Source organism: Ceratotherium simum, chromosome 11 (assembly GCF_057802395.1).
Source record: "Ceratotherium simum simum isolate JZ-2026a chromosome 11, ASM5780239v1, whole genome shotgun sequence".
NCBI lineage: Eukaryota > Metazoa > Chordata > Mammalia > Perissodactyla > Rhinocerotidae > Ceratotherium > Ceratotherium simum.
In genome coordinates, this window is record NC_141910.1 from 48756726 (window position 1) to 48773045 (window position 16320).

At 35.1% G+C, this 16320-nt stretch overlaps 1 protein-coding gene across 12 annotated transcripts in view; it reads right to left on the reverse strand.

The window, feature by feature from the left end:
• BIRC6 (baculoviral IAP repeat containing 6) overlaps positions 1-16320 on the reverse strand; it is a 236286-nt gene that overhangs the window by 166686 nt on the left and 53280 nt on the right. For all 12 annotated transcript variants that reach the window (XR_001389958.2, XM_087436940.1, XM_087436939.1 and 9 more), the window contains 5 exons: positions 15914-15972; positions 9891-11285; positions 4461-4610; positions 1999-2224; positions 71-231 (listed from right to left, as the gene is read on the reverse strand). Coding sequence is in view for 11 of the 12 variants with exons in the window: in XM_087436940.1 (XP_087293066.1) it covers positions 71-231; positions 1999-2224; positions 4461-4610; positions 9891-11285; positions 15914-15972 (1991 nt within the window). In the remaining variant the exon portion in view is untranslated. The remainder of the gene's footprint in view (positions 1-70; positions 232-1998; positions 2225-4460; positions 4611-9890; positions 11286-15913; positions 15973-16320) is intronic.

The window sequence follows — 16320 nt, forward strand, 5'->3', positions numbered from 1 at the left end:
GAAAATTAGTTTTTTTAAGAAACCAACTACAAGATAAAATCTTCAAATATAAATTTTGATCCATTCTTACCATTAACTTTCCCTAAGCCTGGAGCTTTATTTTTTAGCAGCGTCACTTGTATCTGTGGAATATTGGTGATGTTTGAGTTCAAAACGAATTTGAAGTCCACATGTCCAACCATACAAGCTTTAGGTAGAACCAATTCAAACACATGTTCATCCCAGCTGTTGCTGTCAAATAAGGGGAAAAATGTTAAATAAAGCAAAAATCTTTCTTCAGCCATAACCACATTATCGTTAATATCACCATTCACACACTTTGACTCACAGTCTCCAACCAAACTTAACTGCTTCTCGATGGGATCAGGAGAGAAGATAAGCAACTCCCTATGGAGAGGTTAAACTTAGGGCAGTGAATGATCTTGCCTTAGAAATCTACACCTGCCTTGGGAACTGTACATTCCAATAAACCCTTGTTCCTCAAAGTGTGGACTATAGTGCATCAGAATTATGTGCAGATTCCTGGGCTTCACCCTAAATCTATGAGTGGGGTCCCAGAAAACCGCATTTTAAAACAAGAACTTCTTGTATTTCTTATACATGTCTATTCTCTCATTTTATTTTATTTTTTTCCTCCAAAGCCCCAGTAGATAGTTGTATGTCATAGTTGCACATCCTTCTAGTTGCTGTATACGGGACTAGGCCTCAGCATGGCCGGACAAGCGGTGCGTCGGTGCGTGCCCGGGATCTGAACCCAGGTCGCCAGTAGCGGAGCGCACACACTTAACTGCTAAACCACGGAGCCGGCCCTATTCTCTCATTTTAAATTCTATATATATGCTAAAAAATAAAAATCAGACCACATTCCTCCACTAAATTCCAGACTCAGGCTTACCATAAATAAATCCAAACTTCTTGATTACCAACTGCAATCTCTGCAAATGGAAATTCTATTTTTCAATTAGCTCAATTCAAAACCTTAGTCATCCTTAACTCTTCTCTCTCACACCAGATGTTCAATACACCAGTGTATACGAATGTTCCTTCTACCTCCAAATTTTATCCAGAATTTAACCACTCTTTTCACTGCCTCCATCAACTATCACCATGGTCCAAGCTACCACCCCCATTTCACCTGGATTACCATAATAGCATCTAAATTAGAATCTTCACTTCTATCACTGCCTTCCTAAGACACACACCACAACCATTCAGAATCTATTGTCAACACAGTGGTCTTACTGTATCCTTCTAATATATAAATTTTATCACATCACTCCTGTATTGAAAAGCCTCTAACCTTTTCCAATCTCTCCCAGCGTAAAAGTCTCACTATGGCCTATAAAGACACTTGTGATCTGGCTACCAACTACCTCTTTTGACCTCACATCCTACCACTCTCCCCTGCGTTCACTGCACTCCACCAATACTGGTCTTCCTGCTCTTCCTAGAATTTGTAAAACATGCTTCTCAGGGTCTTTGTACTTGCTATCACCTCTGAACTAACGTCTTCACGGAGGCCTTTCTCAGATCCTTTATATAAAAAATATTATACACATTTTCTCTCTTTCTCTCATTCTGACACACATGTACACACCCAACAACTATTCTATCACCATACTGTCTTATTTCATAGCTTTTAAGACTACAGGACATAGTAGATACCTGCTTACTGTCTTGCTATCCCCACTAGAATGTAAATTTCATGAGAGCTATATTACTAGTACCTACAAGAGTGCCTGCACAAAACAAGCATTTAATATTTGTTAAATAAATTTGTAGACTGAGTGACCAAACTAATTGTTATGGATTACTCTCAATATTTTATCCTACAACTAAGAATATAGGAATTTCCAAAATTAAGGTGATAAATGAAAACAACAAAGTTATTAATATGCAGAAGTTAAGACAAACAGTAATATGTCTAAGAATTCTATGTTGCCTCTAACAAATACGTAATATGGACTTAAAATTAAATACCTTGGAAGAATGTTTTACCTGTCAGTCTGTAGTTTCCAAGTTCTAGTATGCTGAGCAGCATCTCCGTGATGTTGCTGATGCAAATGCTGAGGATGCCTCCTTTGCTGCTGTTCTTGTTGAACTTCTACCCAGCATGGAGGAACAGTAGCTGAAAACCGTGGAGTCAAAGTCTCAAAGCGGGTTAGCTCCACTAGAGATGTCAAGATGTCAAGGGCGAATGGCTGATCCACCAATAAATCAACTCCTTAACAATAGTGAATGGAGAATTAGAAACAGGTTTTAAAAAAAGTTTTAATCCAAGTTTTTTGTCTAGATAATTGCAACACTTGCCAAATATCCTGAAAATTAATAATGTGGACTCAGATATCTATATGCAACTAAAGTAACTAGCACTGACTATGTAACAGCCATAAGAAAAATCCATCTTGAATACTTTAAATTATAGAGAGGGTACTCATTATTGGAGAAACCCCAATTCAACCCATTAGAAGAGCTCTGACTAAGCTCTAACTAGCCTCAGGTTAATAAGGGCAACAAAAGTAGTGATGCTGAAACAAGCCAAACTTACGTCAGATCCATAATTAACTTTTACACTTTGCTGTTTACAAAACAAAATGCTAAAACATCAGTAAGCACATAACATCATAAAAAGTAATTTTAAAAAGTCAAAGCTATATTGATGGCAAATGAATACTTACAAACCAAAAGCTTAAAACAGTATTTTTTCCACTTCTGTGGTAGTTAAGAATATCTTATATACATACCAGTATTTTAAGAGTAACAACCTGTTTCAGAGAGATTCGTTTTCTTTTATAAATACATGTATTCACATCTGTGAAATATCTAACATTAGATAAACTTGAAAGACTATTGTTGTTCTAATTAACAAAAATTAGTTTTAAAAAAAGACTAAAATATGAAATCTGATAGATTTAGAATATTTTCACAAAGAAAATTTACACCAAGTTCTATAAAATTATTATAAATATACTTTAAACCACATTTTTTCCTCAAAGCTTAGTTTTTTAAATCTGACTGAAACTGTATTAAATATTGTTTGTAAACATTAACAACACGTCAATGTTCCTTCTTTACACTATTCACTTCTTTATAATCTAATTCATCTTTACTAAACAGTATTTTTATGGACTTGATACGAAAATTCTTATTATACCAATAACCTGTAAAATAAGAAAACATTCACTATGTTAGTTTTTTAAACCAAGTTGTATAGTTAATCAAGACAATCAAGTCTTGACTAATTACATATAGGAAGAGATGAGTCAGTTTGTCTCAACTGGGGGAGAATCTTGCCTCCCAAGGGCCATTTGCATGGCTGCAATTGCGTGTACTACTGGAATCCAGTAGGTAGAAGCCAGAGATGCTGCTAATACAGCACAGGACAGTCCTCCCACAACAAAAAATTATCTAGTCCAAAATGTCAATAGTGCTGAGTTTGAGAAACTCTGACATATTAAGGTAGTGAAGACTACCATATATTATACTAGCAATCACTAAAAGTTTGCCTTTGGTGCAAAGAATGATCAAATGCCTAAATATAAGTGTCCATAAAGATCAAATACCAACTTTACGTATTATTCCTATTTGGAATACATCTGAGTTTAAACATACCCTTCATCAAAGATTTACTAAAACTTCTTTTAAATGTTAGGCTCGGAGGATAAAATGTGGTAAGTGCTAAGACTAAAACATTTAACAGCACAATGGAAGTACAAAAGGACTAACTGTGGCGTAAAGGGTGGGGAAAGAGAGCTTAACGTAACGTGAACAGCATGAAACTGAATTATACACTTAAGAAACCATGAAAAGTTTGTTGTAACTGGAGATTAAGAAGAAGACTAGAGTTATTTCACAAAAGTCCAAAAAGCAAATAAAGATTTTTAAGCAGGAGTAACATGCTAACATTACTTCCTTTGAAAAAATAGTCCTGGAGGGCAGTATAGAACATGGATGAGAAAATAGGCAAAAACAAACTTATCCACAGGTTTACAATGGGGCACCGAGGGTGTGAGTATACCACCTTAGGGAGAGAATATTTTTTCAGCTTTTCAATTCCAGTAGATATATTACTAATATTAGCCATTCCACTCACTTTACACTTACTTAATGAACTCGTCTCTCTTTCATTCTGTTTTTTTCCTCCCTAATTAGACCAAAAGCTCCTTAATGACCGAAATAAAGTTTTTACCTCTTAGGTGACCTCACCAATACTGGTCAACCTACTACAGGTTGAGAATCATTTCTTATTTTAATGCTTACAACATTTTCCAACTACCGGAAAAATAATATACAAAAACAAGCCTGGGTAAAAGAATATCAACGAGGAAATGAACTCCCTCAACAAAAAAACCAATAGCTGACTGTAAAACTGAAATAATGTTTAAGATTATACAATACTCAGAAAACTGTGAACATCACAAGAATTTGCATTTTTAAAAAATCATTTAAAAACTTAATACCTGAAATGCCAGGACTTGAAGGATTTGATAAAGGTTTGGAACCTTCTAAAGATGGTTCTATTCCTTTAGAAAGAGATCCATCCACTAGTATATCAGCTTCATCAATATCATCACAGGTTCCTCCAATTTGGAGAAAATGAAGCTCACCACCTACGGGGTAATAAAATTCCATTAACATAGGTACATGGAAAATGGGTAAACATACAGGTGCATACTACTTAGTTAAGAAAATTTATTTTAATATCATTCAGTAGGTAGATAAAAAAGGCTACCAAAGTTATATATCTCCAAGAATTCAGAAATTTAAGCACCAAGGAATTGCCAATTGAAAATTAAATTTAATGAAGAAAATGGCAAATATATAAACTTATGTGACAATAGTTACTTCTCTAGTACTCATTATCTGTAAGACACTATTTAAATGCTTCAATTAATTCATTTAGTCTTCATAAAAACCCTTGAGGACTATTATTGCGGCCACTTTACAGATGAGGAAACCAATGCACTAGCTATATTGGGATCCACAGTCCAATCTCTTAATCCCAGCAGGAACAAAACTGAACAAAGATTCTTAATATTTTGAAGCATTCACAATGAAATGAAATCAAACTGAATTTCTATTTTTCATATCTCTACCACAGAAAAAAACTGAAAGGCAAACTTAGCAAATATTTAGACAAAAAAAATCAATGGATAAAAGTACATTCTAATAAGAGTACTTGGAGATTCACTTCTGGCATGACAGAATAAGGAGGACAATAAATCCTCTTTCTGAAAAGCAATTATGAAGCTGGACAAAACTGTCCTTCAACCAGGGTGGGGTAAGCCATGAAAACCAGCAGATTCCATGCTACTGCCAGAGGAGGCTCACCAGATTTGGAGAGCTGTCAGTTTAAAGTAGCTCAGTGGCAACAAAAAGGAGGCCCATCAACTCTGCTACCTGAAGTCAGGATCCTGTCTGGGGCAAGCAAAGCACTAGAAATAACCAGGGTTTTAACACAGAGTTACAAGAAGTGAGAGAAACAAACGGGGCTTGGTAAACTTTCCACACATTCCACTGTGATCAGAGGTTGTACACATATACAGTAAAGAGCAGATGGGGCCCAAGCCATCCACACAATCCCAGTCAACCAAGCCTCCATGCCTATGCAGAAAAGACTAAGAGGGCAAAAAAGAAAACAAAAATAAAGAAAACAAAAGACAGGGCACACCTGAACACAGCCTTACTGGTAAAGGTACTGGGGCACAACCAGTTATCAAAATTTTTGGCTGAATACTTAGCTACGTGGACACAGAGGCAACAAATAAGAAACCAGGCTTAAAAACCCAGAAAAAAAAATGAGGGGAGACATCAGCGCTGCATACTGCAAAAGAAACATATTTCACAGATTTAGTCTAGGTGGGCTACCAAACAAACAAAGCAACAACACCTCCAAAGGGGGAAAATCAGAATCCAGAGTTTCTACAATGTTATTTAAAATGTGCAGTATTAAATTAAAAATTATAAGACATGAAGAAAGAGTGATCTGTGCTCAAGAAAAACAAAATCAATGAGAAATATCTCTGAGTGCCCCAGATTCAGATTTGGCAAAGACTTCAAAGGCGCTACTGTAAATATTCTTATAGAACAAGAGAAAACCAGGTATAGAGAATTAAAGGAATAAATGGCAAAAATGACTCAACAAATAAAGAATCTCAACAAAGAAACAGAAATTATTTTAAAAGAACAAAAGGGAATTCCTGGAGTTGAAAAGCAAAGAAACTAAAATGAAAAGTTCACTAGAGGGCCAGCCCTATGGCTTAGCGGTTAAGTGCGCGCGCTCTGCTACTGGCGGCCCGGGTTCGGATCCCGGGCGCGCACCGACGCACCGCTTCTCCGGCCATGCTGAGGCCGCGTCCCATATACAGCAACTAGAAGGATGTGCAACTATGACATACAACTATCTACTGGGGCTTTGGGGGGGAGCGGGGTGGGGAGGAGGAGGATTGGCAATAGACGTTAGCTCAGAGCCGGTCTTCCTCAGCAAAAAGAGGAGGATTAGCACAGATGTTAGCTCAGGGCTGATCTTCCTCACAAAAAAAAAAAAAAGTTCACTAGAGAAGCTCATAGCAGATTTGAGATGGCAGTAGAAGGAATCAATGAAATAAAAATAGATCAAGAGAAATTAACCAATCTAAATAACAGAAGAAAAGATTTTTAAAAATGAAAAGCATCTCAGAGACCTATAGGACAGATCAAGACTAAAAGCATACATGTAATGGAAATTCCAGAAAAACAGAAGAGAAAGACATAGAAAAAAAAGAATTTGAAGAAATAATGGGCAAAAATTCCCCAAATGTGATGAAAAACATTACACTATAAAGCTAATGAATTCAATGAACCTCAAGTAGTATAAATACAAAGAGATCCACAGGTACATACATTACAGTCCAACTGTTCTAAGTCCAAGTCAATAAGGAAATCTTGAAAGCAGCAAGTTAAAAATGACTCATCACAGACATGGAAAATACCATGCAAATTAAAAGCTGACTTACCAGAAACAATGGAGGCAAGAAGGCAATAGAATGACATGTGCAGAAACAGTCAACCAATAATTCTACTTACAGCACTATTCTTCAAAAATGAATATGAAATAGAGACATTTCCAGATAAACAAAGACTGAAAGAATTTTTTGCTGGCAGATCTGCCTTACAATAAATACTAAAGAAAGCCCTTCAAGATGAAAACAAGCAACACCAAATTTACCAGAATAAATAGAGTACCAGAAATAGTAAGCAGGTAAACATAATATCTATATTTTTAAATTTCTTTGTTAACTTTTCTAGAAGATAAAGGTTGTATAAAATAACTATAACACTTTTTGGTTGGATTTATAACTTATCTAAATGTAATACATAAGACAATAGTAGCACAAAAATGGGAGGAAAAAAGATTAGACCAAAGTTTCTATATTTTACTAGACTGAAGTTAGTATTATTTTCAAGTAGATTGTGATGAATTGAACCACTAAGAACAAAACAAAAAACACACATTAAAAAAAAAATCAACATAGGCAACAGTAAGGTCACGCCAAATGGCAGGGCAGGAAGCTCCAGAGGTCAGGACCTCCATAACAGCAACTATTAAACTAGAAACAGTGATTGGAATCTATTTCGGAACTCTGGAACTTAACACGACACAAGAACCAGGAGTGCTTGATGAAGGGAGAGGCTGCTGATCTTTCAAACCAGTGGCCTGCATGAACCAGCTGCCATCCCCCATTCCTCACCCCGGTCCCAGCTGTGGGGAAAGCGGCCCACATTTCTTGATTGCCTGGCTAGTGCCAGCGTCGGTGGCAGGGACCTTGTCTCCTTGTTTCATATATATGTATATGTATGTATGCGTGTACACTCTATTTTACAAATTTTAATCAAAGACAACTGCATAGAATCTACTTTTTAGTATATTATTAATACTACTTAAAATTAACTTACAACATTTATTAATTGTAGATTCTTGTCAAAAGAGTTAATGATTCGCCATGAGAACAAAGAGTTTTATGCTATTTGAATATACTCATAAGACAGTGTCACATCCATTTGAACCACAGTCTGCAATGTTTTTCACAAATCTTACATCTACTTTATGGACTATCATGCATACATTTTAAAACATAACTTTTCTTTCCTCTTTATTGTTAATCTCATCTTTTCAAATGTATCTTGAAGAACCGGGGGATAATTTTCAAAGTGGTTAACTTTTCAGACTTTTCTTGTCCTTCAATTCATCTGGATAAATTCCCTATCACATAAGATCACTTCCTAGAATGTTTCATTGTCCAAACTCCAAGAATAAATTAATCTATTTTATCACTTAAATACTATTTCTCCTCCGAGTTGCCAAAAGCATATATCATCAAATAATTTAAATCATTAAAACTTGATAGCATTTCTGGAAACTACTAGTATGTTATAAAGATGTGCCCTGGGACCAGGTCACTGAGGTTCCAAACCTAGCTCCATTTTGGATGACCTATGGTAAATTTGTTTTTATTTTTATAATCCTTCATATTAAAAGATTTCAAAAAATCAATGTATGAGTCTTCTGCCTTTGTTATATTCTGGCAATATAATGTAGTTTAAGCACTCTAATGACAGACTGCCCAGGTTTGAATGCTGACTCTGTCATTTATTAGTTCTGTGACTTAGGCAAGTTACTTAACCTCTTTTTCCCTCAGTTTCCTTATCTGTAAAATGGAGACAGTAATAGTACATACCTCATAAAGTTGGTGTGATGACTAAATGAATTAACAGAGGTAAGGCTCTCAAAACAATGAACTGGCACATACATGATTAAAAAATTCAAATTATCCCTGATACCAAATAGCATTTTAATGGTTTTTCTGAACTTTATTAACCCTAATTCAAAGTTTTATTAGTCTAAAGTTATTCTGCATTGCTCATTTTTTTAAATTAATCTAGTTGGGTTTTGATGTTATCTGAAGATTTTTCCCCCTTGTTATTTCACTAGATACATCTCAAAGAAGGCAATTTGAACCACTACATTCATCATTATCTTTCTTAGCCAAACTCTTCAAATCTTTTTAGAGAGGAAACACTCAGGTTAATTCCTACCAGAACCATAAATGAGATGTAAAACTCTTCTCAAACCCAACTCCTCTGCCAAGAATTGGTTCTAGTTACCTCGGCTTCAAGTATCTCCTGGCCCTAAATTCCTAATAAACTATCAATAGGACTGTTCATTTTGCCTGATATTATCAGTAACCCTTTTCAAAAATTGCTCTCTCTGTCCAACTTAAAATGTATATTAAGAAAAGAAAAATAGAAAAAAAAATTGCACACTATGTATTTACTCTATATGGGGCCTGAGATGTTGCAAAACTGATTCACAATCAGCCAAAGATTAGGAGTAAATTAGAGAACAAAAATTTATTTGGCAAAACTAATAGTTATTTGCTAAAGATTTTTATTTCAAAAGGAAATAAGGACCAATATCTGTGCCAGAAACTTTACATACATTATTTCATTTAATTCTAACAAGCCTGGAAACAGGCCTTCTTTTCCTAGTTTATAAATAAAGAAACAAAGGTTTACTGAGTTTCAAGTAACTTGCCCAAGGCCACAAATTTGAGCAGATGCAGAGTCAGGACTCACAGAAACAACAGCTGGTTATTTTCTTGAGGTTAAAGCAGAGAAGATACTTTCTGAGAGACTTATTTACTTATTTACAATTAGAATCCTTACCTAGGGCAGTAGAAAAAGTTTTGAAAACAGTTAAAACAGTAGAAAGATTTACCACTTTTTATAAAAAAATAAATTTCTCTCCATCTATATGTATCTAAAATTCATACTAGGTATGCACATAAACGAATGCCATATACACTGACTTGATAAGATTTGCAGAAGAACCAAACAAACCAAAAGCTTACCTTTGGTGCATGCGCACAGCCTGTCTGTGCCTGAGCAGTAAATGACAGAAACAAATGTGTCCTGTTCCTCAGTGCCCTCCTTCTGGGGAGGTTCCACTTTGGCCAAAATTTCAAAGTTTGAAAGATCTAATATTTTTACATATCCTCCCTGAGTGGTTATTACCAGGTGTCCAAGAGTAGAAATATCAGACTTCTTTTCTCTCTCCATGCCATTCTTTGAGGTCAACTGCATTTCCTCAACAGGGTCCTCACAGTCATCCTCTCGATTATCCAATATATCTGGTGGAAGCAAAATGAGCGAGGTAATCGTGTCCTGGGGATCTTTGATATGTTGGATTTTTATTGGCTCCTCTTCTAAAGTCACTATCCGAGTGGCATAATTCATTTTATAAAGTATTAAATATCCACCACTAACATTCCTCTGCTCAGGCTGAATTATCAAAGGAGTCTGTACATCTGCTGGTGATTCATGTTGGATTACACTAATATTTGCACCATTCACTACAGCAAGATTTGATTCCAGCTCACCTTTCCGTCTATTACATAGTGCAGAGTTTAACTTATTTAAATTATTCAAGGCCTCTACTTGATTTATTGCACTCAAGGATTCAACAGGGCATGTCCGCAGTCCTACCAACAAATGAATTCCATCAGCACAAGGAGTTATTGAGTCTATACAAAGATTCTCCTCCTCTGCAAACTTTGGCAGCCTTAAGCACTGAACCAAAGTCCCAGGCTTGGGAAACACAGAGTTCCACTTCTCAGAATCTGGAGAGGTAAGGCTGGCTGCTGCATCTGCAAATTGCTGAATGTAAGTCACAGGAGGATCCTGCAACAACAACTGCTCCTGACTATCCAGCTCCATTTCAATAATCTGTGGAACTGTAAAACCATCATCATGCAAACTTTTACTCATTATGTTGTTCATCTGTGAAAAGATTTTTCCTGCTTTCTCATCAGATTCCTTGATGCTATAAAGAAGCAAAATGGGTAAAGTCCTCCTTACCAGAGGAGAATTTAATTCTGAATTAGCGCAGGATTCATTGTCAGTTGACCCTTGTTCTGATATACTTTCACCCTGAGTTCTGCTTAAACCATCCAGTGACCTGTGAGAATTACTACTAATGGGTGAGGTAGCAGGAGATTTATATGTTAATAAACCTCCAGCTAATAAACATGGAAAGGGAATGTTATGTTGTTCCTGGTGCTTTTCCTTTGTCTTTTCACTCTTAGAGTTTGTTAAGCAAGGATTTGCCCCAAGTTCTTCAAGATCCTTAACAGTATCTTCAAGCACATTTGCAACAATTTCCCACTGAAGTTTTTCTGGCTGTTGGAGAATGCTGAGTGCTGTTATATCAAGGCTCACATCCATGGCTTCCTTCTGTGATGTATGCCCTTTGAAAAGGAACAATATTCATGAGAAATGGCCTTGTGGATGTAAATCAAAATCTGTTTTCATTAATTTTCTATTTTTACTCATCCGGTCAGTGCATTATAATTATATAAGTGGAAGAATTTAACGTATTTTAAATTTAGTCAAATCTGAAAAGAACCTACTCAGAAAAACCATAAAGATATTTAAGAGACTCAACATCATTTTCAATTCAGAATACATTCTCCTGCTAATTTGTGAGCAAAACCCCTTTTTTAAAAAATTAGGAGGGCCGGCCCCACGGCTTAGCGGTTAAGTGCGCGCGCTCCGCTGCTGGCGGCCTGGGTTCGGATCCCGGCCGCGCACCCACGCAACGCTTCTCCGGCCATGCTGAGGCCACGTCCCACATACAGCAACTAGAAGGATGTGCAGCTATGACATACAACTATATACTGGGGCTTTGGGTGAAAAAAATAAATAAATAAAATTGAAAAAAAAAATTAGGAGAATAAAGGGTTAAAGAATGAAGACATTATTAATATCAAAATAATAGGATTTCTGCCCTTCAATTCTAAACCAAAAAACACTCAATACTATTTACGCATCTGTCATTTACGCACTTTGCAGAATATCCATAAAACATTATTGTAATCAGGGACCAGCCCGGTGGCGCAGCGATTAAGTTCACACACTCCACTTTGGCAGCCTGGAGTTCGCCAGTTCGGATCCTGGGCGTGGACATACGCACCACTCACCAAGCCATGCTGAGGTGGCATCCCACAGAGAGCAACTAGAAGGATGTACAACCATGGCATGCAACTATGTACTGGGGCTTTGGGGGGAAAAAAAAGCAGAGGAAGATTGGCGACAGATGTTAGCTCAGGGCCAATCTTCCTCAAAAAATAAAAACCAAACATTATCGTAATCTCAGTTCACCTCCTCTCTCCCACTCCACCACGCTAACTATCAGACGACTGTCATAGTACGCAATTTAATTCTCACCTCAGCTTAGAAAAAAATAACAACAAGAAAAAGTTCCCAAAATTTGTCATTTTAAAGTGAAACATGCCTTCAGTATTAACTAATTTTTAGTTCATTTAAAGTCAACTACATTACATTCCTCCTTATTGATCTTTTCTCTATTGTGTGCTCTTGAAGCTGTCCCCTTATGAATAGTATAAAAGTAATTTCTCAGTCTCAGCGCTCCAAACATGCCATCTCTGGCTACACAAAACCCTGCAATAGATATCAGTCAACCTCTAAACCAGGTATAATCTCAATACTGAGCTGAAAGTTTCAAACAATCTGTTTTTTTCCTCAATAGCACAAACTACTATCAGCCAGGCAACAACTTTATTAGCAACAATAATGTAAAGATCACTCTGGGTAAATTGTGGAAGTATTAAAAAAAAAAATTGGAATTGGCTTTATAATTTTAGATAAGAACACAAAAGAGTAAAGAAAATAAATATAAAATAACTCAAGGTGATTGTATAAAAGATGGAAAGCTGCCCAAGTAATGAGCAACAGAGATTCATCAGAACATCAAACGCTTAAGATATACCGAAAGCTCTCTTTACACCATTTTTGTTAACTATTTCATTAATGGTATCTTCAAAATGTTCACTGACAGCTTTATCTAGAATTTCCCATATTCTGATAATCTCACCTCACATAATTGTCACTATTATCATCTAAAACTGAAACCATTTCTGGGTATGCAGAAAAATATTTTAGTTACAAACTAGATAATTTAATTGTACTAATGAAGTTGCTCATTTATTTAACCACTCATTTCGGCTATATTCACATGCAGCCTTTATACTGCCATGTAATATTTATATATATTTACTAATTTAGATATGAAATTAAAAGTTGACAGTGAGATTTTTATAACATTAATATACTATAATAAATCTTGAGGATGCTATTTATGTGACTAAATTGAAACAATTTTTTTTAAGTTATGGTAGAAAATGCCAAGAAAAAGCTAGTTTTGCCTACGTATATATTAAAAAAAATTAACCATAAATTACATATATTAACACACATTTAAGACAATACTCAAAGTAAATGGCATGTAAAGTGAGACTGCTCATTAAAAAGGAAAATATAACAAGTGGCATTACTACTGTGCTTCTTCCCAACTATTTAATGAACATCTGGCAAACAGCATATGCCATACATTCTCCTCAGAAGACAGACAAAGCTTCTTCCCAACTATTTAATCAACATCCGGGAAACAGCATATGCCATACATTCTCCTCAGAAGACAGACAAAGCACAATGACAACTGTCAAATACCAGAGTAAGGAAACCTGTTATCTTTACTTATCTCAGAATTTCTCAAACCCACTGGACCACAAGATACATTTTTACACAACATACCTACCAACATCCTGCAGGGTAATATTCTTCAGATAATCAGTTTGGGAAATCCTTCTCTATTCTGCCTACTTAGGTGTCAAATCACATTTCTGCCAGTCCAACTTCCTGAGGCTAGCAATTAGGTCTTATCTAGGTACTTTTCTAAAACCATCACGTTTTAATTTGAACCCTTCTTCAATCTCCTGCCAAACATTCTTCCCAATCTTCACAAGAAGTAATGTTTCCTTAATTCTGATATATAGCCCAAACACCAAACTTTTCTCTTTGACATCATCTAGATACTTCCAAAAGTCATAACCTTCCACTGAAAAACAGATAAGAGTCTCTGAGTCTCCACTCACATTTTTGAAATTAAGAAATATATTCCACAATTCTTCAGACTATATCATTCAATGTGATGGGAAACAGAGTTGGTAAATATAAGTTTTGAAATAGCATCTATGACTTATTTTAGATACTTCAGGAAGAGAATACATCTCCCATTAGTATCACAAGCCTCATAAAGTCACCAATATTCCTTCAATATAACAGAATTAGCTTTAGTAAAAAAGATACATATTTTACTATAAATGAATGGACTTCTTACAAATCCTCAAATGAAGCAATTAAAAATTTTGACCTGTAAGAGAAAAATTTTTTTCTCCTCCATAGCTACCTCTTAATACTACATAAGGACAGCACTCCCAATGCTAAATGAGGTATCACAGGAGTCATCAAAAATATATGGTAATTTTCTAGATACTGGGAAGTGAGGTAAACATGACTACAGTACCTAAAGGAAGTGTGAAAAATCAAACAGGCATAGATGAAAAAGATAAAGGTAGAAAAGGGAGAAAGCAATACACCAAAGATAGGTATTGTAATTACAAAAATACCTACTGAGATCCTTAGACCCAGAGAAAAGAGCAAAGCTATAACACACAGAGGAAAGGTTATAGTTAGAACCAAAAAATTTAAGAGCAGAAAAAAGAACATTTAGTTCAAACACTTAACTTTACAAAGGAAAAACTGAAGCCCAGAGAGTTTAAGTGACTTGACAAGACCAAATAGTCATTTTGTAAAAGAGTTCAAGCTCTAACCAGGTCTCCAGGTGACCAGTTTATTATTCTTCATCAGATTAAGAAAATGCAATATTAGCCCTTTTCTATTTTTGCAAAAGGATATCAAAGTGGAAAAAGAGCATTATCTTCATCAGACTAAAATTGTTAATGCAATCAATTCTTTATTTTTCCTAGAGTTAACATATTTTCCTAGAGTCAAGGAAAAGTTAAACATTTGTACATTATTCAGGGCATTTTCCTGCTTTTTCACTTCATTTTTTCATGGCTAAAAACGACCTTAAACGACAACCCAAAATCAGTCCAGCATTCTGTTTGGTGGCTTTAAAAAAGATTTCATGACTAATTAGAATTTAGAGAGTACTTGCTACTCTATACTAACAATAACTTTGACAACTGTGCTATATAAAACCACATCTCTTCTGAAGAGATTTAATAAGTTATATATGTCCTTAGTTCATGACATTTGACATTGGCAAATAGCCACAATTTTTAAACATGGTCGATTTTTTAAAATACTGGCTACTTCCCAGGTACTATGCTTTACATATTTTTACTTTAATCAATCCCCAAAACTCTAAATAACAGAAGTTAATATCACTATTTTATATAATAGAAAATGCAGACTATAGTAAGTGACAGAATTTAAATTGACACAGTAAAACTTCTTCTTAGATGCACCATTAGCCTTGCTTGTACTATAACTACATTAAAATATAAAGCATACTCTTTTGCCTTAATATTTCATAACCTAATGAGTAAGCAGCTTTTACTTGATGCCTTAATGTCTATGATTTCATTTTTTAAAATTTATTCTCTATTTACCTGTTTTCTTTTGGGAATAAAAAATCTTAATTTAAATGTTACTTTTATTTAACAACAGAATACATTATACAAATAAATGGAACACAATCTGAAGAACTTAATGTCAATTCCCTGACATCTATGACAAAGATGTAGCAAAACTGTCACTTTAATTCCTTTGGGTCAAATAGGTACCATCGAAATTTTAAGTATGAAACGCTATGTACATACTACTAATTCAAGATCTCTGATATATAATATTTGAGTTTTCTGTGTATATCAGTAAAAACTTAAGAGTTTACCTTAACGAAGAAATTTAGAATTAAGTGATATTTAGCTTTATTTAGAACTGTATAAATGCAAGGATATAAAAAATAGATTATCTAACATTTTTCACATACCTGTCACAGAATCTGATCTGGAATGTTCTTCACTGTCTGAATCCTCCAGTAAATCATCACTTAAAAGACAAAGTAAAAAATAATTTGAATTTCAAAAAAGTATATGTAATATGAGACAGCAAAGAAAAAAGTACAATGTTACAACCATCATTTTGCATCTCAAACATAAGCATCATACAAAACTATTAAAACTAGCTTAAATGGCATATAAGTAGTTTGAGATCATAACTGATTAACAATGCTGACAACGTATACCTTAAATCATTAAATAAATGTCTGCCTGAAATAGAGTGTGGAAACCTCTAAGACTTTACAATAGAATTTGTAGCAATTTGAAGACTGTTAAGGTGTGACTTGGGTATATAAAAGGATAAAAGAGAAAGGCAGCTAATAAAATCAAGCACAAG